General features: G+C 35.2%; 1 protein-coding gene across 1 annotated transcript in view; it reads left to right on the top strand.

Annotated features, from left to right (window-relative positions):
* Nucleotides 1–24,309, top strand: part of TCTN3 (tectonic family member 3) — a 41,709-nt gene that overhangs the window by 11,029 nt on the left and 6,371 nt on the right. Inside the window, exons 8-12 of the mRNA XM_051981753.1 lie at nt 77–202; nt 2,506–2,610; nt 3,056–3,150; nt 3,478–3,631; nt 14,448–14,585. Of these exons, the coding sequence (XP_051837713.1) occupies nt 77–202; nt 2,506–2,610; nt 3,056–3,150; nt 3,478–3,631; nt 14,448–14,585 (618 nt within the window). The remainder of the gene's footprint in view (nt 1–76; nt 203–2,505; nt 2,611–3,055; nt 3,151–3,477; nt 3,632–14,447; nt 14,586–24,309) is intronic.

Here is a 24,309-nt window from a genome sequence, read left to right as displayed (position 1 = left end):
TTTAGTATATTGCTCTGCATTCAGTGAGCATTTCAATATTTTTGATTGACGAATTTTACTTTCTGTTTCATTTTAGGTTATCTATGAGATAGAAACCAATGGAACTCTTGGAATCCAGAAAATCTCTCTCTCTTTCATCCTGATGAACCTATCTGGAGATCCTGGAGCAGCATTTCAGCAACACTTCACTATACGTTTCCATGTCAGGATCATTTTCTTATCAAATAGTGGGGTTTTGTGGGAAGAAAAAATGTTAGATATAATAGTTCTTCTTTTAAGAAGGTTTGGGAACTGGAGGGAGCATTTGAATACCTATTTCAGTTCTTCCTTTGTAGCCTTCCTACTAGTGTCTTTGGCTATGGAAAAAAGATAGCCAGTTAATTGAAATCCAAAGATTTCCATCTAAATTTCCAACCTTTTTATCCAATGCACTTTTTTATTAACATTGTTAACAATTGATAAAAATTGTTCTCAATAGTATTTTTTTCAAATATGTGTAAAGATAATTTTCAACATTAAAACTTTGTCTTCCAAATTTTTCTATCTCCCTCCCTTACCTCTCCTCCCAAAACCACAAGCACAATAATATAGATTAAATTTCTGGATCCCTTTTAAAAATATTTCCATGTTTGTTGTGTTGTGCCAAAAAAAAAAAAAAAAATCAGACCAAAATGAAAAAAAATACAAGATAGGAAAAAACAAAAAGATAAAAATACTATTCTTCAATCCACATTCAGTCTCCATAGTTCTTTCTCTGGATGTGATTGGCATTTTCCATTCCAAATTTATTAAAATTGCCTCAAATCACTGCTAAGTTTATCACAGTTGATCATCACATCATCTTGTTGTTACTGGGTACAGTGTTCTCCTGATTCTGCTCACTTTACTTTATGAGTTCATGTAGGTCTTTCCAGGTTTTTCTGAATTCAGCCTGCTCATTATTTATTATAAAATAATAATATTTCATTACCTTCATATACCATAACTTATTCAGCCATTTCCCAACTGACGGGGCTCCACTCAACAATTGGTAAAAATTCATTGTTTTTTCAGAATTCATTTTTTTCCTGCTTCTTAATAGGTTTACTAATGATCAATGGCATATTAAGGAAAAGATGAATCAAAAGATAAAGAGAAAAGTGGTCTATATAACTTTACTTCTAAATAGTTGGAGAATTTATAATATTTCAATGCCTTCTCCAAAGAATAAAGAAACATAAAATTTGCACTAGAAATCCATGATTGTTAATGTTTATGATGAAACAAATCTTCTATAGAATGATCTCCAAATATAAGGCTCCTTATCACAGATTACTTTTGGGCAAACTTATACTGCTTTCAGAGAGAGATGGTTTCCCTAAAGACCTTATTCATATTCTCATGGGTAGTTTGTGCTTTGTTTTCTCTAGTGGTTTTTTTAAAACTATAAAGTGAAGTAATCTTAGGGTAGATAGTTGAAATAATATAAAAATATTCATACTTAATGTTTTTTAGTTAGCTGTGCAGGAATTTTCTCCAAGCTCTCCCAATCCTTGCTTGCTATTTAATATTTCTATTCTGATACTTGAGCTAAGCTTTATTGGTAAAACCAAGGTTCTTTTTTCATCAGTGCTCAGCTCCTTCTCTCTAGGGCAAGTGTCTTCGGGACTTAACTTTTGTTAGATTTGGATTAAGTTTTTATTGGATTGTTTTGTCTTAATTTTTCCCTTAGTTCCAGGTAATTGTCATAGTATTTATTTATTTTTACTGGGTATCCTATATCAGTCAGTAGCTCTTGAATTTTTGCTAGCTGGCTGTGCTTTTGAATCATTTAGATCTCTTGCCCTTGTCCTTGTAAAACCTTCCCATCTCACTGGGGCAGAATTCCTGCCATTGTTAGAAATACCTTGGGAAGACAAATTCCAAGGTATTATTTCTTTGCAGACAATATTTATAAAATATCTCCCTTGCACCTCAGTTATCTTTTAGTTCTTTTGGATCAATGGGGCTGAGCAAAACTCCAGTTATTAAGGGTAATGGTAGTTTTTATTTTTCCTTACCTCAAGACTATTGATGGATTATAAAACATTGGATTGGGACTACAAGGGAATTTAAAAGCCACTGAGTCTAACACCTTCCCTTGGCCCAGAGAAATTGAAGTGACTTCTTAGATTGTAATTGTCAGGAGTGGGATGATACAGATAGTTTTTGCCTCAGACATTTGCAGTTTTGTGACTCTGAGCAAGTCACTTAATCTCTCTAACCTTCAATTTTCTTATCTGTATATGGGAATAATATCATATACCTCACAATATTATTGTGAAAATCAAATGAGATAACATATAGAAATGCTTTGCTAATGAAAGTGTCAATTCAATACAAATAATTAGACACAGGTACCCTGACTCCTAATCCAGCATGCTTCTGCTGCGGATATTAACTAAAATTTAATCCAGCATCAAGATCACAGGGAATTGTCTTTTAACGTTTGCTAATCTAAATAGTTTTACTTTTTTCTTCTTATAGACTTTTCAGCGTAGAAGACCTGCTGTTCCTTTGGTGAGAAGTGGAAATCCTGGTTATATTTTTGGAATGCCTCTTCTAGTTTTAAAAGGTGATACCAGTGATCCAGTATCCTTCTTAGAGTAAAGTCTGGTTAATTAAGGCAATCTAGAAATTCTAAAGGGGAAAAAAGTTACAAATCTGTAGTTGACAATTTTTTTTTCTCCCAATGTCCCAGATCTTTTTGAGGAATTTAACATTGATTTTACCAGATTGCTACCTGGTCAGAGATCACCAGTGATGTGTTGAGCCCACCATGAGCTTTGAAGCATATTGTAGGCTGGAAAAAAGTACATTTAATGCTTTTTTTGATAGAATATGTATATATTGGTGCATTAGTATTTTTTGGAAATATTATATGCTGATTAATATAATGAATTAAGAAGAAAGACAAAAATAAAGTCTTTGAAAGGATTGATGTTAATAAAGCATAAGTTGTGTTAGTGAAGCAGGTGCCACATTTTCCATTCTTGTCTAATTTTCCTCCTTGTTATTTCCTTGACTGTGTGCACAGATGACTGTCTTACAGAGCCACAGTGATGGAAGTTGTTCTATGAATAGACGAAAAGTAGAATTTGGGGTGAACATGATGACTGGTTGCAAGTTCAGGTAATGTTCTCAGCATTGCTTTCCATGATTATTTCTACTCTAGCTAATAGTATGTTCTGGATGGCTGGAAGGTTCAGAGAAGAGAAAACCATGAAAAAGACCAGCTTGGGTAATCAGGACACTCGCTCTGGACAGGGCAAACTGCTGCTTCTAAAGTATTTCCTCATGCTAAGGTTATCACAGCTGTGTGTTATATATCCTTTAATCTTTGACTTTTGCTTAATGGCAGAAAAGGCAAAGGGGAAGAAATTATCCCAGGCATCCTTGGGGTTCCCAGACCATTCATTTTACATTCCTCTCTGACTTTCTTCCCATCTTCCTTTACAGGATAGAGAACAGAAGCTGTGATCATTTGCAGGATGAGATCTACAAAACTCTTAGTGCTATATCCAATCCAGTGTACATTGGCATCATGGGGAACTCAGAGCCTTCCCACAGAGGACACTGGATCAAGGCCTTCACCCAGAATTCCAGTGCTCTGGTAATGAAGGAATTAGTCTGTTTATATAAAACCAAATCAACTTTTTCAGTTCTTCAATAAACCATGCAGAAATATAGAGAGAACTATGTCAAAATCAGTCCTATTTACCTAGATAAAGTTTCTTGTATAAGAGTTAGTTCCATTAAAAGGAATTGATAGTAATAGTTTGGGATAGGCTAAATTACATTCCATTTACATTAGTGTATCATCATGATAAGTGCTCTAGACTTGGGAAGAGAACAAGCATTTATTAAATGTTTACTCTATGGCATGTCTTATACTAAGCACAATTCACCTATCTCATTTGACCCTCAACAACCTTGGGAAGTAGGTGCTTTTATTACTATCCCCTTTATACAGTTGAGAAAACTGAGGCACTCAGAGATTTAATGACTTGCCCAAGGCCATATAAACTAGTACATGTCTGGGGTCAGATTTGTATGTAGAGCTCCCTGACTCCAGGCCCAGTGTGGTAGCTACTGCACCTTCTAACTTAGGAGTTAGAAGTTCTAAGTCTAAGTTCTAAGCTCTGCCACTGGCTTATTTGCTTTGTGACTTAGTACACATTTAAGCTTTCTAAGGCTTCATTATAATGAGTAGATTGGACTAGATATGATTTCAAAGATACTGTCATAAAAAGGATAGGGGATATCTTGTAAATGAAAGCATTTAAAATAAGTTGCCAGCTTAAAAACATTGAAACTGGTAGTCTGGTCTTTTCAAGGCAACCCATACACATAGATTCACATGTTTCAGACATTTTGTTGGATCCTTAATTTTTGATAAGCCTTTTTTTCTTCTGTTTGGGGGAATGGAAATAGAAATTTTAAAAATTAAAGTGTAAACTAAGCAAATGAAGACAGAAGATTCAGAATAGTTGCATGAATGGAAGCTGATGTAATGGGTGTAAGAATGGATGAAGAAACCAGATAGAAGAAATAATAACATAAGGCAAGAATGAGCAGCAAAATGTATGGAGAGAGATAGGCCTGAGGGGCCTAGTAAGAACTAGGGTAGGAAGAGGTAGACCCAGATTTTGGTAAGGCCTTGAAAGGGCAGACATTAAGATTTAATGGGAAAATGCAGTCAAGAAGCATAGGTTTTTAGTTTGAGTAGTAATGCGATGAAAGCATTTAGGACAGTGAATCCCCTAGGTCAAAACAATATTAGGGCAGGAAATTAAACATACTGTAAAAACCTATTTAATTCTTAATATAGTGATCATGGAACCAATTGGTTTTGTCCCCCTCGGTAAAGCTGCTCTATGGACCAAGGAATATTTGTGCTTGGTGGACAGAGCAAAGAGATTTCATTGGCACATAGTGCCACAGCCCCTTGAGCACAGACCCTTTTTGTCTTCCTCCTGCCACAGTCAGATAGGCCTCTGATTACAAAGTAGATAGTAAAATTTAGTGTGGCAAAATTTTATTTTTTAATACTGCAGATACTTCCCAATAAATCCCATGCCCTGTAACTAAGAAATGTCTAAGAATAAACAACAAACATGAAAGCCATTCCAGACAGTGTATGCAATTCCCACACTTGTGACTCCCATCACTCTCGTTTTTTTAATTGAGATTGTTTTTATTATTTGTAAAAGCCAAATAAAGTAGACAGATTGGCTTAAAAGATACTCTTCATAATAATTTCTTATATGAAAACATGCCACACCAATATCTTAGATTAAAAAATAAAAATAAAAGCCAGACTCTAACTGCCAATTATTATACCTTCAACTATGGGACTAGATGCAGAGATTCTTAGCCTGTTTTTCTTTAATTTATTAAAAATTTAATAATTGGTTTTCAATAAAATTGGTTTCTTTTTCATTTTACATATTTTATGTTTTCAAAACTTATTCTGAGAAGGGGTCCACACTTTATTTATTTTTTTAAATTTTATTTAATAATAACTTTATATTGACAGAATCCATGCCAGGGTAATTTTTTTACAACATTATCCCTTGCACTTGCTTCTGTTCCGATTTTTCCCCTCCCTCCCTCCATCCCCTCCCCTAGATGGCAAGCAGTCCTATATATGTTAGATATGTTGCAGTATATCCTAGATACAATAAATGTTTGCAGAACCGAACAGTTCTTTTGTTGCATAGGGAGAACTGGATTCAAAAGATAAAAATAACCTGGGAAGAAAAACAAGAATGCAAATAGTTCATATTTGTTTCCCAGTGTTCTTTCTTTGGGTATAGCTGCTTCTGTCCATCTTTTATCAATTGAAACTCAGTTAGGTTTTTTTGTCAAAGAAATCCACTTCCATCAGAATACATCCTCATTCAATATCGTTGTCGAAGTGTATAATGATCTCCTTGTTGAAGTGTATAATGATCTCCTGGTTCTGCTCATTTCACTTAGCATCAGTTCATGTAAGTCTCTCCAAGCCTCTCTGTATTCATCCTGCTGGTCATTCCTTACAGAACAATAATATTCCATAACATTCATATACCACAATTTACCCAGCCATTCTCCAATTGATGGGCATCCATCCAGCCACTACAAACAGGGCTGCCACAAACATTTTAGCACATACAGGTCCCTTTCCCTTCTTTAGTATCTCTTTGGGGTATAAGCCCAGTAGTAGCACTGCTAGATCAAAGGGTATGCACAGTTTGATAACTTTTTGGGCATAATTCCAGATTGCTCTCCAGAATGGTTAGATTCGTTCACAACTCCACCAACAATGCATCAGTGTCCCAGTTTTCCCGCATCCCCTCCAACATTCATCATTATTTTTTCCTGTCATCTTAGCCAATCTGACAGGTGTGTAGTGGTATCTCAGAGTTGTCTTAATTTGCATTTCTCTGATCAATAATGATTTGGAACACTCTCATATGAGTGGTAATAGTTTCAATTTCATCATCTGAAAATTGTCTGTTCATATCCTTTGACCATTTATCAATTGGAGAATGGCTTGATTTCTTATAAATTAGGGTCAGTTCTCTATATATTTTGGAAATGAGACCTTTATCAGAACCTTTAACTGTGAAGATGTTTTCCCAGTTTGTTGCTTCCCTTCTAATCTTGTTTGCATTAGTTTTGTTTGTACAAAGGCTTTTTAATTTGATATAATCAAAGTTTTCTATTTTGTGATCAGTAATGGTCTCTAGTTCATCTTTGGTCACAAATTTCTTTCTCCTCCACAAGTCTGAGAGATAAACTATCCTATGTTCCTCTAATTTATTTATAATCTCGTTCTTTATGCCTAGGTCATGGACTCATTTTGATCTTATCTTGGTATATGGTGTTAAGTGTGGGTCCATGCCTAATTTCTGCCATACTAATTTCCAGTTGTCCCAGCAGTTTTTGTCAAATAATGAATTCTTATCCCAAAAGTTAGCATCTTCGGGTTTGTCAAACACTAGATTGCTATAGTTGACTATTCTGTCTTGTGAACCTAACCTTTTCCACTGATCAAACTAATCTATTTCTTAGCCAATACCAAATGGTTTTGGTGACTGCTGCTTTATAATATAATTTTAGATCAGGTACAGCTAGGCCACCTTAATTTGATTTTTTTTATTAATTCCCTTGAGATTCTCAACTTTTTATTGTTCCATATGAATTTTGTTGTTATTTTTTCTAGATCATTAAAATATTTTCTTGAAAGTCTGATTGGTATAGTACTAAATAAATAGATTAGTTTAGGGAGTATTGTCATCTTTATTATATTTGCTCAGCCTATCCAAGAGCACTTAATATTTTTCCAATTATTTAAGTCTGACTTTATTTGTGTGGAAACTTTTTTGTAATTTTGCTCATATAATTCCTGACTTTCCTTTGGTAGGTAGATTCCAAATATTTTATGCTATCAACAGTTATTCTGAATGGAATTTCTCTTTGTATCTCTTGTTCTTGGATTTTGTTGGTGTTGTATAAAAATGCTGAGGATTTATGGGGATTTATTTTGTATCCTACTACTTTGCTAAAATTATGAATTATTTCTAATAGCTTTTTAGTAGAATCTCTGGGGTTCTCTAGGTATACCATCATATCATCTGCAAAGAGTGATAGTTTGGTTTCCTCATTGCCTACTCTAATTCCTTTAATCTCTTTCTCGACTCTTATTGCAGAGGCTAGTGTTTCTAGTACAATATTGAATAATAATGGTGATAGTGGGCAACCTTGCTTCACTCCAGATCTTACTGGGAAAGGTTCCAGTTTTTCCCCATTGCATATGATGTTTATTGAAGGTTTTAAATATATGCTCCTGATTATTTTAAGGAAAAGTCCATTTATTCCTATGCTCTCAAGTGTTTTTATTAGGAATGGATGTTGGATTTTATCAAATGCTTTTTCTGCATCTATTGAGATGATCATATAGTTTTTCTTTGGTTGGTTATTAATATAGTCAATTATGCTAATAGTTTTCCTAATATTGAACCAGCCCTGCATTCCTGGTATAAATCCTACTTGGTCATAGTGTATTATCCTGGGGATGATTTTCTGTAATCTTTTTGCTAATATTTTATTTAAGATTTTAGCATCAATATTCATTAGGGAGATTGGTCTATAATTTTCTTTCTCTGTTTTCAGCCTACCTGGTTTAGGTATCAGTACCATGTCTGTGTCATAAAAGGAGTTTGGTAGGACTCCTTCAATCCCTATTTTTTCAAATAGTTTATTTAGCATTGGAGTTAATTGTTCTTTAAATGTTTGATAGAATTCACATGTAAATCCATCTGGTCCTGGGGATTTTTTCTTAGGAAGTTGATTGATAGTTTGTTATATTTCTTTTTCTGAGATGGGACTGTTTAGGATATTTACTTCTTCCTCTGTTTAGTTTGGGCAAGCTATATTTTTGGAGGTATTCTTCTATTTCATTTAAGTTGTCGAATTTATTGGCGTAAAGTTGGGCAAAGTAACTCCTAATTATTGCTCTAATTTCCTCTTCATTAGTGGCAAGTTCTCCCTTTTCATTTTTAAGACTAACAATTTGATTTTCCTCTTTCCTTTTTTTAATCAGATTTACTAAGGGTTTGTCTATTTTGTTGGTTTTTTCATAGAACCAACTCTTAGCTTTATTGATTAATTCAATAGTTTTTTTAGTTTCAATTTTATTGATCTCTCCTTTTATTTTTAGAATTTCAAGTTTAGTGTTTGACTGGGGGTTTTTAATTTGTTCCTTTTCTAGCATTTTTAGTTGCAAGCCCAGTTCATTGACCTTCTCTTTCTCTATTTTATACAAATAGGCCTCTAGAGATATGAAATTTCCCCTTATTACCGCTTTGGCTGCATCCCATACATTTTGGTATGATGTCTTATTATTATCGTTTTCTTGGGTGAAGTTATTAATTATGTCTATGATTTGCTGTTTCACCCAATCATTCTTTAGTATGAGATTATTTAGTTTCCAATTATTTTTTTGTCTACTTTCCCCTGGCTTTTTGTTCAATGTAATTTTCATTGCATCGTGGTCTGAAAAGGATGCATTTACTATTTCTGCCTTACTGCATTTGAATTTGAGGTTTTTATGTCCTAATTATATGGTCAGTTTTTGTATAGGTTCCATGAACTGCTGAAAAGAAAGTGTATTCCTTTCTGTCTCCATTACATTTTCTCCAAAGATCTATCATATCTAATTTTTCTAGTATTCTATTTACCTCTTTGACTTCTTTCTTATTTATGTTGTGGTTTGATTTATCTAATTCTGAGAGTGCAAGGTTGAGATCTCCCACTATTATAATTTTGCTGTCTATTTCTTCTCGCAGCTCTCTTAATTTCTCTTTTAAGAATTTAGATGCTACACCACTTGGTGCATATATGTTTAATATAGATATTGCTTCATTATCTATGCTACCCTTTAGCAAGATATAGTGCCCTTCCTTATCTCTTTTAATTAGATCAATTTTTGCTTTAGCTTGATCTGAGATCAGGATGGCTACCCCTGCTTTTTTGACTTCACCTGAAGCATAGTAGATTTTGCTCCAACCTTTTACCTTTAACCTGCATGTATCTCCCCGCTTCAGGTGTGTTTCCTGTAAACAACATATTGTAGGATTCTGGATTTTAGTCCATTCTGCTAACCGCTTCCTCTTTATGGGGGAGTTTACCCCGTTCACATTTATGGTTAAAATGACCAATTCTGTATTACTTGCCATCTTGTTAACCCCGGTTTATGCTTTTCTCCCTTCTTTCCCCCTTCCCCCCCTTCCCAGTATTAAGCTTGTGAGTACCACTTGCTTCTCACAGCCCTCCCTTTTTAGTATCCCTCCCCCCGCCTTAAAGTTCCTCCCCCTATCTTACCCTTTTCCCTCCCAGTTTCCGTATTCCCTTCCGCTTAGCTTATTCCTTCCCTTTTCACTTTTCCCTTCTCACTTTTCAATGAGATGGGAGAATTTCACCATAGATTGAATATGTCTAAAATTTTTCTCTTAAAGCCAATTCTGAAGGCAGTAAGATACCCAGTATATTCATCCCCCTCCATTCTTTCTCTCAGATATAATAGGTTTCCTTTGCCTCTTCATGAGATGTAGTACCCCCACTTTACCCTTTTTCTGGTACAATGTCCTTTCCACATCTAGTTTCTAGAACAAGGTATACATGTATTCTTTATACATCTTTATAGCCAAAATATAGTTCCCAAGATTAATCTTTACCTTTTTAGATTCCTCTTGAGTTCTATATTTGTAGATCAAACTTTTTGTTAAGTTCTGGCTTTTTCATCAAAAATAGGCGCTTACTTTGTTGAATGTCCATCTTCTTCCCTGGAAAAAGATGCTCATTCTAGCTGGGTAAGTTATTTTTGGTTGCATACCAAGTTCCTTAGCCTTTCGGAATATCATATTCCAGGCCCTTTGATCCTTTAATGTGGATGCTGCTAGATCCTGGGTGATCCTTATTGTGCCTCCTCGATACTTGAATTGGGTTTTTCTAGCTGCTTGCAGTATTTTTTCCTTCGTCTGAGGGTTCTGGCATTTGGCCACTATATTTCTTGGTGTTTTGATTTTAGGATCCCTTTCAGTGGGTGATCGATGAATTCTTTCAATGTCTATTTTACCCTCTGTTTCTGTGACTTCTGGGCAGTTCTCTTTGATAATTTCCTGGAAAATAGTGTCTAGGCTCTTTTTTTCATCATGTTTTTCTGGAAGTCCAATGATTCTCAGATTGTCTCTCCTGGATCTGTTTTCCATGTCTGTTGTCTTCCCCAGAAGGTATTTCACATTCTTTTCCATTGTTTGATTTTTTTGGATTTGCTTGACTGCTTCTTCTTGTCTCCTCGAGTCATTCAATTCCATTTGTTCGAACCTGATTTTCAGTGAAGTATTTTCTTCACTCACTTTTTAAAAATCTTTTTCTAATTGTCCCATTGAGTTCTTTTGTTCTGTGGAATTTTTTTCCATTTCGCCAATTTTGTTTTTTAGAGAGCTGTTTTCTGTTTCCAGTTCACTAATCCTATTTTTCAAGGATTTTATTTCTTTATCCAGTCTCTCTTTAAATGAGTGGGATGACTTCTCCAGCCTCTCTTGCCAAGCCTCCCTTTCATTTTCCCATTTTTCTTCTAGCTCTCTTGTGAGAGCCTTTTTAATTTCCTCCATGAGATTCATCTGTGCTGAGGAACAGATGATCTCCTCCTTTGGGGATTCACCTGGAGACTGTCTCCAGTCTCCCCAGGATTTAGAGTCTGCTCTCTATCCGTATAGAAGCTGTCAAGGGTTAATCCGTATAGAAGCTGTCAAGGGTTAAAGTCCTCTTCAATTTTTTGCTCATTTTGTCAAAGAATCAAAGACAAACTAGCAAAGGAAAAAAAGAACAAACCCCTGAATGGAATCTGCTTTCTTTGGGGGAGGGACTGGGTGGTGTTACTGAACTTCCTCTACAGACTGCGGGGGCAGCAGCGAGGCACTAGCCCGACTGTGCTGCGCTTGCGCTCTGAGACTCCCTGAGCGTGCTGAGTCACTGTGGGGGAGGGGTAGCCAGGTCCCGAGAGACTCCAGCTGTTTGGGGTCGTATTCTTCACCCCGTGTTTTTAGCTTCTCTGCTGGGCTGCTGGCTTGCTGCCAGGGCAAAGTATCCAATCCTGTAGCAAAGCTCTCCCCGCAGAGATGGCTGCAATAGCACCCCACCCCCTCTCCAGTCTGCTCGGCTGTGAGCTGCCTTCTGTGCTCTCGCTGCTGCTGCCTGCCTGCCCACAGCCTGCACCTGATCTAAAACCATCCCTGCCCTCGAGCCAAAACAGACCTTTCCTGATGAATCTCAAGGATGGCTTCTCTTGGTAACTATTTGTGGGGTTTTTTTCAGTCAAGCATTAATTCAGAGGCTTGTAATGAAATGGGTAGTGAGAGAAAACACGGAGCTTACACAGCTGTGAGCCTCCTCTCCACCTTCTTGGCCCCACACTTTATAAAAATAAATTTTAATTAATATTTTTTATATTGTCTGTCTGAATTTCCCTCCTTGCCTTCTTTTCTAAGAGAAGATTTTTTTAAGAAAAAAGAGGGGGAAAAAAGAAAGAAAAATTACACAATACATCAATAAAGTATGAATGCATATGTAATATGTCACCTCCTTGGACCTCCCATTCCTGCAAAGCTGTGGGAAGATGTGTCTTCTCATAGCTCTTTGGGTTATTCTTATCCTTTACAATTTTGTGTCATTCTTTTCTTTCTCTTTTTTTAAACAGCTTTTTATTTTTCCAAATACATGCAAAGATGGTTTTCAACATTCACTTTTGCAAAACTTTATGTTTCAAATTTTTCTCCCTCCCCCCTCCCCAATCCCTTCTTGTAGAAAGCAAATAATCGGATATAGGTTAAATATTTGCAATTCTTTTAAACATATCTTCATATTCATCATGCTGCACAAGAAAATCATTCACTTTATATTGTTAACTGATCATTCTTTTCATGTATGCACATAGTATGACATTTATGTCTATTGTTTTCTTAGCTCTGCTTAACTCATTCGGTTGTCTTAAGTCTTTCCATGTTTCTCCACATTCAACACATCTATCTCAACAAAAGAGAAGTGTCTTTCTTCCTTTATTCTCAGGAACCAAGATCAATCTTTGCATTTGATCTGAACTCAGCTGTTTTTAGTCTTGTTTTTCTTTACACTGTTATAGTCATTGTGTATTGTGTTCCTCTAGCTCTTTCAGAAGAGAATTCTTCCAAATCTTTGATCAATTCACAAGTTTGCTCATGTTATTCTGAATCCCTCACATTCGTTTTTTATTACAGTACCATAATATTACATTTATATACCTCAGGTTCCCATGTACCTTCATTTTTCAGTCTTTCTGTAATCGATGACTACTACTGAATTTCCAGTTTTTTTATACTACTATGCTTTTGCTAGGAATATTTTGCACAGATAGTGTCTTTCTGTCACTGATGAACATGGGATATATGTCCAGTAGTGAAATTGCTGTCTTGAAGGACCAAATATTTTTCAAAATAATTGCAAACTATCCATGATCTTATGAGATAATGTTTCAGATAACTCATAATAAATTAAATGTATATTAAAACAACATTAAGGTCTTAATTCATAGTCACAAATTGACAAAGGTAACAAAAATCTTTTTGTTAACTTTTGTTAACTTTGTTAACTCATCCCTCTCATCTTTAAGGTTTCTGTGTAGTCTACGTTTCCTTGACCCCTCTCTTTTCTCACTCAAAAACCATGTTTTCTGACAATTTTTTCTTTTCCTTTTTAAAGTCTATCTTTTCATTGAAGTTGCTGAGGATTAAAATACATGTTCATTTAATTTGAAGTATTTTGTCACATTTATGTGTGTTTATGTATGTGTGGGGGGAAGGGGTAAGTTCCTGAATGTACTGTGAACATTTTAAACTGAACACATCTTAAAATGTCATCTTCCCCTCGCTTCCCACCACCCTCCTCCCATCTTCCAGCTTCTCTTTTACTGTCAAGAGTATCATCGTTTTCCCAGTCACCCAAGTCTTCAACCAAGGTTGCATTCATCTCTTTTAATTTCTAAGCCCCAGCATTTCTACCTTTATAACATCTCTCAGATATGCCTTCTTTATTCTGAAATTGCAGGCCTGCATCATCTCACCCTTGGACTATTAGTCTGATGGTTGATCTCCTTCACTCAAATCTCTTCTTATTCTGGTCAATCTTCTACTCAGCTATTAAGTTGTTCTTTGTTAAGCAAAGATCTGACTTTGTCACTCTTGCTATTTGCTAAACCTTAGTGTTTTCTTACTACCCCCAGGATCAAATACTAAATTCTAAGCTTGGTTTTTAAAACTCTTCATAACCTGGCCCATTTCTAGCTTCCCTCCATGTACTCTGAAATCAAGCAACAGTGTTTTCCTTGTTCCTCAGAAAAGACTATCGATATCTCAACTCGTCATTTTTTTTTCTCTCTCCAAGCCTGGAATTCTTTCCCTCCTCTTACCTTCCCAGCTAAAGTTCCACCTTCAACAAGAAATCTCCCCTCTGATAAGATCTCCAACTATATGCTTATTGTGAACATCACAATATGAGATAGCCAACTATATTATGAAATTCTAGTTCTTGTTACCTTTAGACCATGATAAAACCAACTACTGATTCCTTCTTTTGTTTCTCCAAGGAGAACTTAGAAGCCATTCTTACATTTAGCCAAAACTTTCTTTTGTTTTCTGGTTTCACTGATAATTAAAAGAATGTTAAGATTGACGTGACTTAATTCCTGTCTGTCTACTTATTAGTCACTGTATAAGGATCATATTTAGGTTACCAACAATTGATAATGTATATAGAAAGTATAAAGGCTCTGATTTTGTGCACAATGCCACATTTGCTAGAATTCTTTGCAATGTCACTTGATAAAATTATTGACTTTCTCACTACAGGCTAAAAATTGTACTTCTTGCTGTTGCTTACCATCTTCCTTGGAGATCCAGATATTATGGGCTTATGTAGGCCTCCAGGCCAATGCTCAAGCTCATGTGTTCGGAGGCCAATACCTGTATCAGTGCAACTTTATAACGGTAAGATATAACTTTGTCATGAACTGATTAGTCTTGTGAATATCAATGTGGTGGGCCAGGTGATTCACTAATCTATAATGTTAAGTAAAAACCAGCTTGTGCCATTGAATAGAACTTGCTCTCCTTCTATTGGAGTTACTTAGTAACCAGGCAGTAAATATTTATTAAAGACCTACTATTTGCCTGGAACTGTACTGGGCCTAGGAATTAAGCTCTGTTTCCCTTCACTCCTATAATGCCCTTTCATTGAAAGTGACCCGTTGCTAGGGTGCTAATACACTCTATATACATTTGCTTCACTTTTTAATCTTCCTAGTTTGTTGTTAATGTATTTCACAGAAATTTATGCAGTATGTAATTATATCAGTTTTTACTGTGCTGCATTCGCCCAACAGGTACATTTTTCCTAAGTGAAATTTAAATAGCTCATGTGACAGAATTAATCCAGTTTCTAATCATTCCTAAACTCAATGTATATTCTGATGAGGTTGCTAAGAGAATGAAGAGAAAAAAGAGGGCCCAGGACTACACTGGCCATTTTGAACTGTTGCTTATTAATTCTAGCAGAACAAAATAAGTCTCAGGCCTAGAGTTCATGAGTTAAAGGGAATCACCAAAGAAGTACATATAGTATGAGTCAAGAACTTTTGTTCTTAATGAGTTTGGATTATTAGAAGATAAAATTAAGAATACTTAAAGGGATTCATGTGATGTAGCAGAGACCAACTCTAAATATAAGGAATCCCTAGAAGATTTACTAATGACGCTATAACTATATGGTTTGAATGGTCCTTAATCAATAAATTGTGTTTTCAAGGGTTTACCTGCTAGTTTGCCAAGCCAGTAGCCAATACCATAGTCCCTTACCTCCAGATCTTCCCCTACCCCCCATCTCTACTGCCCTTGAATAGCATTGAATAATTAGCATTATGTTTCAGACTTAAAAAGGGACTTAAAAGTGACCTATTCTTTATTTTTCTTTAAATATTAATTAGTCTTAGAGTCATACATTTCCTAGGAATAAAAGAGATTTTATTTTTGTGGCCTTTCTTGATAGCTGAACTTGAGTATAGGGAACCTCCAACTTCCTTTATTCTCTTATACATTTCTGGCCGACTCAGATAGTACTAAGAAGTAAGATTATCTGGAATTGGTGATAGAAACAAATATGTTAAGTCTAGCAATGTCTGCTAATTTTTTTTTACAAGTACAAAGAACTACAGTATAACCTTTGTACTTGTGATCACAGTACCTACACACAGTGTAGGTGTAATAGCACATAGGTGATCCATAACTATTTGCTTACTGATTGATAGTTCTATAAAATGAAGACCTCTGTAAGATCACTCTGGATTTTAAATCCATGTTCCTATGACTTTCTTTTTTGCTTCTTATATTTATCATGCATATTTATGCCTAACTCTTCTTCAGTTTCCCAAGATAGATGTGTCTTTACATAGAAGAATCCTCATATCTCTATAATATTTGCTCCTGTAGCACTGGTTATTCCAAAAAGTACTAGAGTGGGTATTTGAAAATGGACTGCCATCCTGGCATTTGTAGTGCAGAAAAACAAGCATTCCTTCTCATTTTTGAGCATTGTTTGGGTCCATTAAATCTTTGAGCCAGAAGGTGGTTGTAAATCATGTATGAGAGTGCTTAAAAGGACAAATACAGTCTTTGAGGGAAAGTCTGAGAGAAAGGAGTGGGGACTGCAGGAATTGAGCAGCTGCAAGAGAAAGCTGATTCCCCCAGAGCCTTCTTGAACTTAGAAGAGGAGATGAAAAGAACTGGTGACACAAAGACAATAAAACATAGGACTGAAAGAACGGCTGAATTGTGGCAGTGGAGGGAGCAATCAGGGGAGCCATTAGGGCTGAGAAGCATCTTGGAATAGAGGGCTATGTTCACTTCTTGAGGGACCGAGAAGTTCTAGACTAAAAAAGTATGTTTTTTTCTCAATTTCCCCAGTCCATACCTGTTCTGGAACCAACATAATATTCTAACACACACACACACACACACACACACACACACACACACACTCACACTCCTTGCTGCTTTTGCCTAAATACTTTCTGTATTATGATTCTTGCTTGAACAAGAACAGAAAAGGGATTAGCCAGAGGTATGCAAGATTTTACAGAGAAAAAACTTTGTTTGAATGATAGGAATTTTCCTAGCTGGAGATTCAGCTTTTTTTTTTTTTTTTTTTTACTAATTTTTAATTTACTAATTTTAATTTTTACTAATTTTACTAATTTTTTTTTACTAATTTTAATTTTACTTTTTTTACTTTTTTTTTTACTAATTTTACGTTTTATTTTTTTTTACTTTTTTACTAATTTACTAATTTTAATTTTACTAATAACTTTTCATCCAATATAAATGCTACATAACAACACAGAAAGGGGCCCAGTGCACCTATAGGCCATATTGCCCACTGTTACTGTATTAAATATTCATCCTCCAGTGTGAGAAAGGAAAAAAGAAAAAGGTAGAAATAGTTGAAATCATAGGTAAGGGTCTACTTGGCTGCTTCTTGAAAGGAGATGGGTATGGAAAGTATCTTCCTACCTACCAGTATTAACCCACCAAATAGTCATTACCATTGTAAGTCACTAGGGGGAAAAAGACAAAAATTAAACAGTCCTTACACCTCAAGAGATAACTTTCAAAGGGAAAATAGCAACATAAACTTCCTAAAGAAGTATGTGTTTTCTGTAGTTCCCCAATTCTTAACTGGTACTACCTCAGAGCAAAAGATAGCACCATCACTAGAAATAGTGACGAAGATAAATTAAATACTCATCAATTAAGTTCTCATTATAAAAGGTTCTCCCCTTTACAAATCATTTACTCTTGACTGATGACAATATCACTTAATGAATTATTAGACAATGCTAGTACTTTGCCCCTTCTCCTGCAGTAATTATTGTTAATATTCTCTAGAGAAGACTCCCCAAACTCCAGGTTCATTGAGTTACTTTTATTGTTTTATTACCTCTATTTAAAAAATATGTTTTTTGAAATTAGACTCAACATTTTTGCTGTAAATATCCACATTTGATTCAGGTCTTTTATGTGAAGTTATTTATAAACTAAATTTTATTCCTCATACTTATTTTATGTAAATTATTTGTGATTTCTGATGGCATCACTGACTTTGTTTATTTAAAAAAAAAAAGGAAAAAAGCAAAGAGCTATTGTCTCAGATAATTGAAAAATTAAAGGTGTTTTACTAGGTTCTAATATATGACCACCTTAGCAATTGGAATGGAGACTTCAAAAATTTGAAGAATTTAAAAATAAGGAGACTTGATCAATTTTTCCCTACTCATTTCATCTCCATTGTTTGGTGGCAAATGCCTTTCCTACTTACTTTGAGGTAATTTTAATTATGAGGTTCCTTTTTTTTTTTTTTTTTATGTAGGACAGGGAAAAGGATACTTTTCACAATCTTAAGTATCCAAAGGAGATTTATTAAAGAATGTTCTTTCAGTTGGCTTGAGATATAAGTAGAGTGTCATCAGCCATCAAATTTATGTCCAGGTTGGGGCAATGGTGTGACAGCAATAGGGATTGAACTATAACCCTCATTTTTATATATAAAAAAACTTGTTTTCTGTTGTGGCATAAAATGTTCTCTCCTTTCCTAGAGTTCTAGAATAGTGATGAATTGAGAGCAGCTCAAACCTGTGCTTAGAGAACTTTGAGTATAGGAATTGGTCTAGGGGAAGTGGAAAGTTTGAAGGGGTTAGCTAGAGCTAAGAATGTTGAGTGATGTCTAGTCCCTAATTGATATTGTATCTATGGTGTTTTTGGGAAATCAAGGGAGAGCCCTTAGTAGATATTAGGGATAAAAACAGAAAGCAAGGAATAGTTAGCATTTACAAGACATATATCAATCATCTGTTAAATCCCAGATAAATAATTTGGGGGATTCTCTCACTTATAGGATCAAAGGGCTCATAGAAGTATTTGAAGTTTTTTTTTCCCCCTTTGGGTTTCACAAGTAAAATGCTAACTTGTATTTTGTAATGATGGAAGAATCCACTTCCAATGCAGATAATCTAATATTCTTATTATAGGTCTGTATAAGTGTATATGTGCACACTTTTGTTTTTTTGAATCAAAAGCCAAATGTCTATATGCATATTTACACATGCAAATTTATAATATCAAGCAGTGTTAATTCATTTATATTTCTCAAAGGAGGATAGCAGTTGGAGTTGGAAATCACTAAAAACAGAACTTATTTATTTATAAGAAGGTCATAGAAGTTAGAAAACATCACAACAGTTAAAAGTTTGTTGGTTCTGCCAACAAAGTTTCCTCTTTAAATACATAAATTTATCCCTAAGAGTAATGGAAAAGAATGTAATTAATTGATCAGTAAGTGATAGCTAAATCATAGATTTTTCTGTTGATTTTTTTTCCTTATTTTGTAATGATAATTTCCATTTTTGATGACTCTTGCCTTTCTTTGAAGTCCCAGTTTCATTTATTAGCAGTTAGATTCCATTTTCCTTGCTGCTTCAGGAATAGATACATGATTTTTTCATTACAAGGCTCAGTAAACTACTGGCTCCACAATCCTTGGGTAATTATTAAAGTCTTTTTATATCCCAGTCTGTAAAATGTTGTAAACGGCATAATTCCAGAAGAATATATGTATATGTTTGTATATTTGTATATATCTGTATATACGCATGTACATAAACACATACACACACATACATTCACAATTTGTTCTTCAGCAAGGATACTATTTTTCATTTTTAATCAGCAATAGGGGTTAGACCTTTGATTTCCTGGTTTAGGGGAACTCCTTAGATGAAGAAAGTCTCTCTCCACATACACATTGGCAGCTTCTCTGTGTTTTAGGCTTAGCAAATTGTTTAGGTCATTGAAAGATTAAATAGGTTGCCTGAGTCACACAGCCAGTCTGTTAGAAACAGAAACTAAACCTGGATCTTTCTGGTTCCAGAGCAACTCTCTACTGTATCACCTTGCCTCTAAAAAATTAGTAAATAAAGCAGAAAATATTCATTGAATAAAAGAAAGGCATTTTGGTTTCTTGAGCCAAAAATCATGATCATAAAATTTTAGAGATGAGACCTAAGTCATCTAGCCCAACATCCCTGCTAAATTTGTCTACCCAAAGTATGAACCTCCATTTACAAGGTCATTCGATCTCTACTTAAAGACTTCCAAATTTGATCTTTATCATTAAGAAACTTGTTTCCATTTCAGTTTTTTTTTTTTTAATTTTTATTTAATAATTACTTTATATTGACACTCGTTTTTGTTCCAATTTTTTTTCCCTCCCTCCCTCCACCCCCTCCCCTAGATGGCAAGCAGTCCTTTATATGTTGGATATGTTGCAGTAGTATATCCTAGATACAATATATGTTTGCAGAACCGAACAGTTCTCTTGTTGCATAGGGAGAATTGGATTCAGAAGGTATAAATAACCCGGGAAGAAAAACAAAAATGCAGATAGTTCACATTCGTTTCCCAGTGTTCTTTCTTTGGGTGTAGCTGCTTTTGTCCGTCATTTATCAATTGAAACTCAGGTCTCTTTGTCAAAGAAATCCCCTTCCATCAAAATATGTCCTCATACAATATCGTTGTCGAAGTGTATAATGATCTCCTGGTTCTGCTCATTTCACTTAGCATCAGTTCATGTAAGTCTCGCCAGTCCTCTCTGTATTCATCCTGCTGGTCATTTCTTACAGAACAATAATATTCCATAACATTCATATACCATAATTTACCCAGCCATTCTCCAATTGATGGGCATCCATTCATTTTCCAGTTTCTAGCCACTACAAACAGGGCTGCTACAAACATTTTGGCACATACAGGTCCCTTTCCCTTCTTTAGTATTTCTTTGGGATATAAGCCCAATAGAAACACTGCTGGATCAAAGGGTATGCACAATTTGATAATTTTTTGGGCATAATTCCAGATTGCTCTCCAGAATGGTTGGATTCGTTCACAACTCCACCAACAATGCAATAGTGTCCCAGTTTTCCCGCATCCCCTCCAACATTCATCATTATTTTTTCCTGTCATCTTAGCCAATCTGACAGGTGTGTAGTGATATCTCAGAGTTGTCTTAATTTGCATTTCTCTGATCAATAATGATTTGGAACACTCTTTCATATGAGTGGTAATAGTTTCAATTTCATCCTCTGAAAATTGTCTGTTCATATCCTTTGACCATTTATCAATTGGAGAATGGCTTGATTTCTTATAAATTTGAGTCAGTTCTCTATATATTTTGGAAATGAGGCCTTTATCAGAACCTTTAACTGTGAAAATGTTTTCCCAGTTTGTTGCTTCCCTTCTAATCTTGTTTGCATTAGTTTTATTTGTACAAAGGCTTTTTAATTTGATGTAATCAAAATTTTCTATTTTGTGATCAGTAATGGTCTCTAGTTCATCTTTGGTCACAAATTTCTTTCTCCTCCACAAGTCTGAGAGATAAACTATTCTATGTTCCTCTAATTTATTTATAATCTCGTTCTTTATGCCTAGGTCATAGACCCATTTTGATCTTATCTTGGTATATGGTGTTAAGTGTGGGTCCATGCCTAATTTCTGCCATACTAATTTCCAATTATCCCAGCAGTTTTTATCAAATAATGAATTCTTTTCCCAGAAGTTAGGGGCTTTGGGTTTGTCAAACACTAGATTGCTATAATTGACTATTCTGTCTTGTGAACCTAGCCTTTTCCACTGATCCACTAATCTATTTCTTAGCCAATACCAAATGGTTTTGGTGTCCATTTCAGTTTTAGATAGGACAAACAGAATAAAAACCACAAGAAGAAACTTGATTCCTGGTTGAAATAACTGATATCAGAACTTTAATTTCAACCACAGCAATTAAAAACAGTAAGGACAAATAAGTTGAGCGTTTTAAATGTGCTGATTCAGCATTCCCCCTTGTTCATATTTGTCTTGATAAAAGAAATGTGATCAGACTTTAAAGAAGTTTTAAAAGTTTTATTTTCCTTCTTCTGAACGCGGTTTTTTCCTTGTCCAGTTGTGCCCATACAAAGAATAAAGAATGATTTTGAAAAAGCAAGTGGAAAAAAAGTTGTGGCCTTCAGCCTCTTCAAATCTAACACACTAACTGTGGTTTAAGAACCCCATCCTCCAAATGGTATTGAAGTATTCCCCTAATCCTGATATGTACAATCAGTTTCTGTTCCTCCCTACTGCTGTCTAGTAACTCAGAGAGGAGAGTCTACATCCTTTTGCTAAGAGAGCTTTAGCATAATTGGGAACAGACAACTTTATTAATACTGGGAAAGCATAAGGAAAATAACGTCACTGAAGACACTAATTATAGAGTAATTGTTGTTATTATGGCTGTTTAACATAAGGATCAAAAAATTCTATAGAGGTGCATAATTCTAACCAGCCAGAGCTATTTTCCTGACAAATTCTATATACTTGGGTTGAAGTCTTATATTTTCCCCAAATAGTCCAAAGCTGATCTTGCTTATTCATTGTGAATAGAATACTTAATATAATCTTACATAAGGTAGAAATTTTAAATACTACTTACTTTTTACAGTTGCACTGTTGATCCAAATTTAGTTTATATTACAGTCTAGTGCTTCCATTGAAAAGTCAGAATCTTCCTGTTTGGTTATGTATAGGATTACCTCAGATACCTCAGATAGTCAAGAAGTGATGTACATGTTCATTTCAAAATCTAGAGCTAGCAAGGAGGCAACAACAAATACTGGGACAGACTAAAGATGTTCAGGTTATAAAGGGATTAGGTACAGGCAGTCTGAACTCACAGAGGCAAATAGACCACCTAGTTTGTAATAGGTCAAAGTAGTAGACAATAGTAGTAGAAATTTATTGCCAGTACTGAGGAGACAGGATCACAGAATCAGTGTCTTGTCCCTAAGTTGGGCTTTTCTGTAGTCATGTGGGGCAGAAATTAGTCCTAAGAATGTAATCCTTGTAGATGGAAACAGGCAATAGTCTAGCTAAGGCAGAAATTACAGACATAGATAGTAGAAGTAGTAGTTTCTAGTGAACAAATCTCAATATCCAGAAAGAGCTTTGACCATAGCACTATTTGAAATTCTTATCATGGAGGATGTCTATTTAGTATAGTTTTAGAGGGAGGAGTTTGTTTGTTGTTTGTTTTTCCACAAGGTAGACCCAGCTCCAGCCCTTCTAAGTCTATATTCACCATTGGGGTTATTTTGATTTGAGATTATTTATCTGTGTTTCAACCTTTTTTTTCTTTAAGACTCATTCTCCCCGTCTTATTCAGCCTGACCCAATCCTCCGATTTGTCTAATTGAAACAGAAGTTTTGATTTGCATTTCTGTCATGGACTGGTGACCTTGCATATCTTGGGGACTCATCATCTTGATGCTAGATTTAATACATACACCTGATGAGCTTGAACCCATTGCATCTCAGAACTCCCCTCTGGTCCCAGGATCTATTAAGTAGGTCCTTATTTCAACTTCACATATTCCATATTCTGGATTAGATGGATTCCAGAGGTAGCAGAACCTCTTCAGACTTGAGTATACAGATGAGGGATTGAGTTCTGCTGAAGATATGTTAAGAAATGTTAAGATACTTTCTAGATCAGTATTTAGCCCAGCTTATAAAAGTCACAAAATGAACTGATATTTTTGGCAAGTGCTTTATCAAAAAGAATAATTAAATTTCAGACTCCTGTATCTCTTTGATTCAGTTTTTACATTTGTGGATTACTATAATCCATCCAAAATTTTCCCCACATGCCTAATCCTTAGCTATTTTATATTAATGCCATTTGATGACCCAATTCCCTGCTGTAAGAGAACATTTGAAAGAATTTTTGAAGAAACTTTGCTTGTCCTTTACATATCAAAGAAGAATATTTGTCCCTAAGTTCACAAACATAGCACATGTATGCTATGCTTTTGTGGACCCTGAAGCATTGAGGGAACTGCAGAGCAGCAATTGAGCTATGTGGTTTTCTGTGTTCCCAAGCAAGTTCCCATGGGTGAAGAGCTATGTTCCTCCCAAGGGGATTAAAACTTTTCATGGTCTGGCCATCACAGACAATACACAAGTTTTTATTGGCCTGTGTGTTTGAGTTCAGCATTATATCATGTCAGTGTTTTAAAAATAAAGTACTATCTAGAATTATACTGCAACCTGAAGGCTGGTTGCCTTCAGAAATATAGTTATAGAAATGTAGCTTTTTATTTTTAGTATTTCTTCACTAAGAAGTATAGATGAGTTGCATTCTGCCCCCATGCAACTAAAAACCCTAATGTAACTTAGACCTTTTGCTTGCCTTTCCTCATCTTCACTTCTTTGCTCCTTGCATGTTGGCTACTGATCCTATAACAAAACTGAAAATACAAGGCTAGAGATTATCCATTTTATTTTCCCTCGTTTTTTACTCGTTATTTAAATTTATGCTTCTTGTCTTTACATCATGGATATAAGATGTAAAAACTTCCCCTTTTTTACCCATGTAAACCCTCTTTTGAAGCAAAAACAATGGAACAGCAGAGCTCTACCTAAGATCATGTAAGATCCATTAGTGGCAGTATATGTGAGGTTCTTTCTTAATACTTCTTCCCTTCTTTGTCCTCCCCCTCAGTATTCTCCTCCCCTGCCATAGTATTGGAAGGGGTGTGTGAAGGGCAAGGTAGAGTTTTAAATTTATGTCATT

The sequence above is a fragment of the Antechinus flavipes genome, chromosome 2 (genome assembly GCF_016432865.1).
Source record: "Antechinus flavipes isolate AdamAnt ecotype Samford, QLD, Australia chromosome 2, AdamAnt_v2, whole genome shotgun sequence".
NCBI lineage: Eukaryota > Metazoa > Chordata > Mammalia > Dasyuromorphia > Dasyuridae > Antechinus > Antechinus flavipes.
Note: the sequence above shows the minus strand (reverse complement) of the source record. Positions and strands in the feature narration are given on the sequence as shown.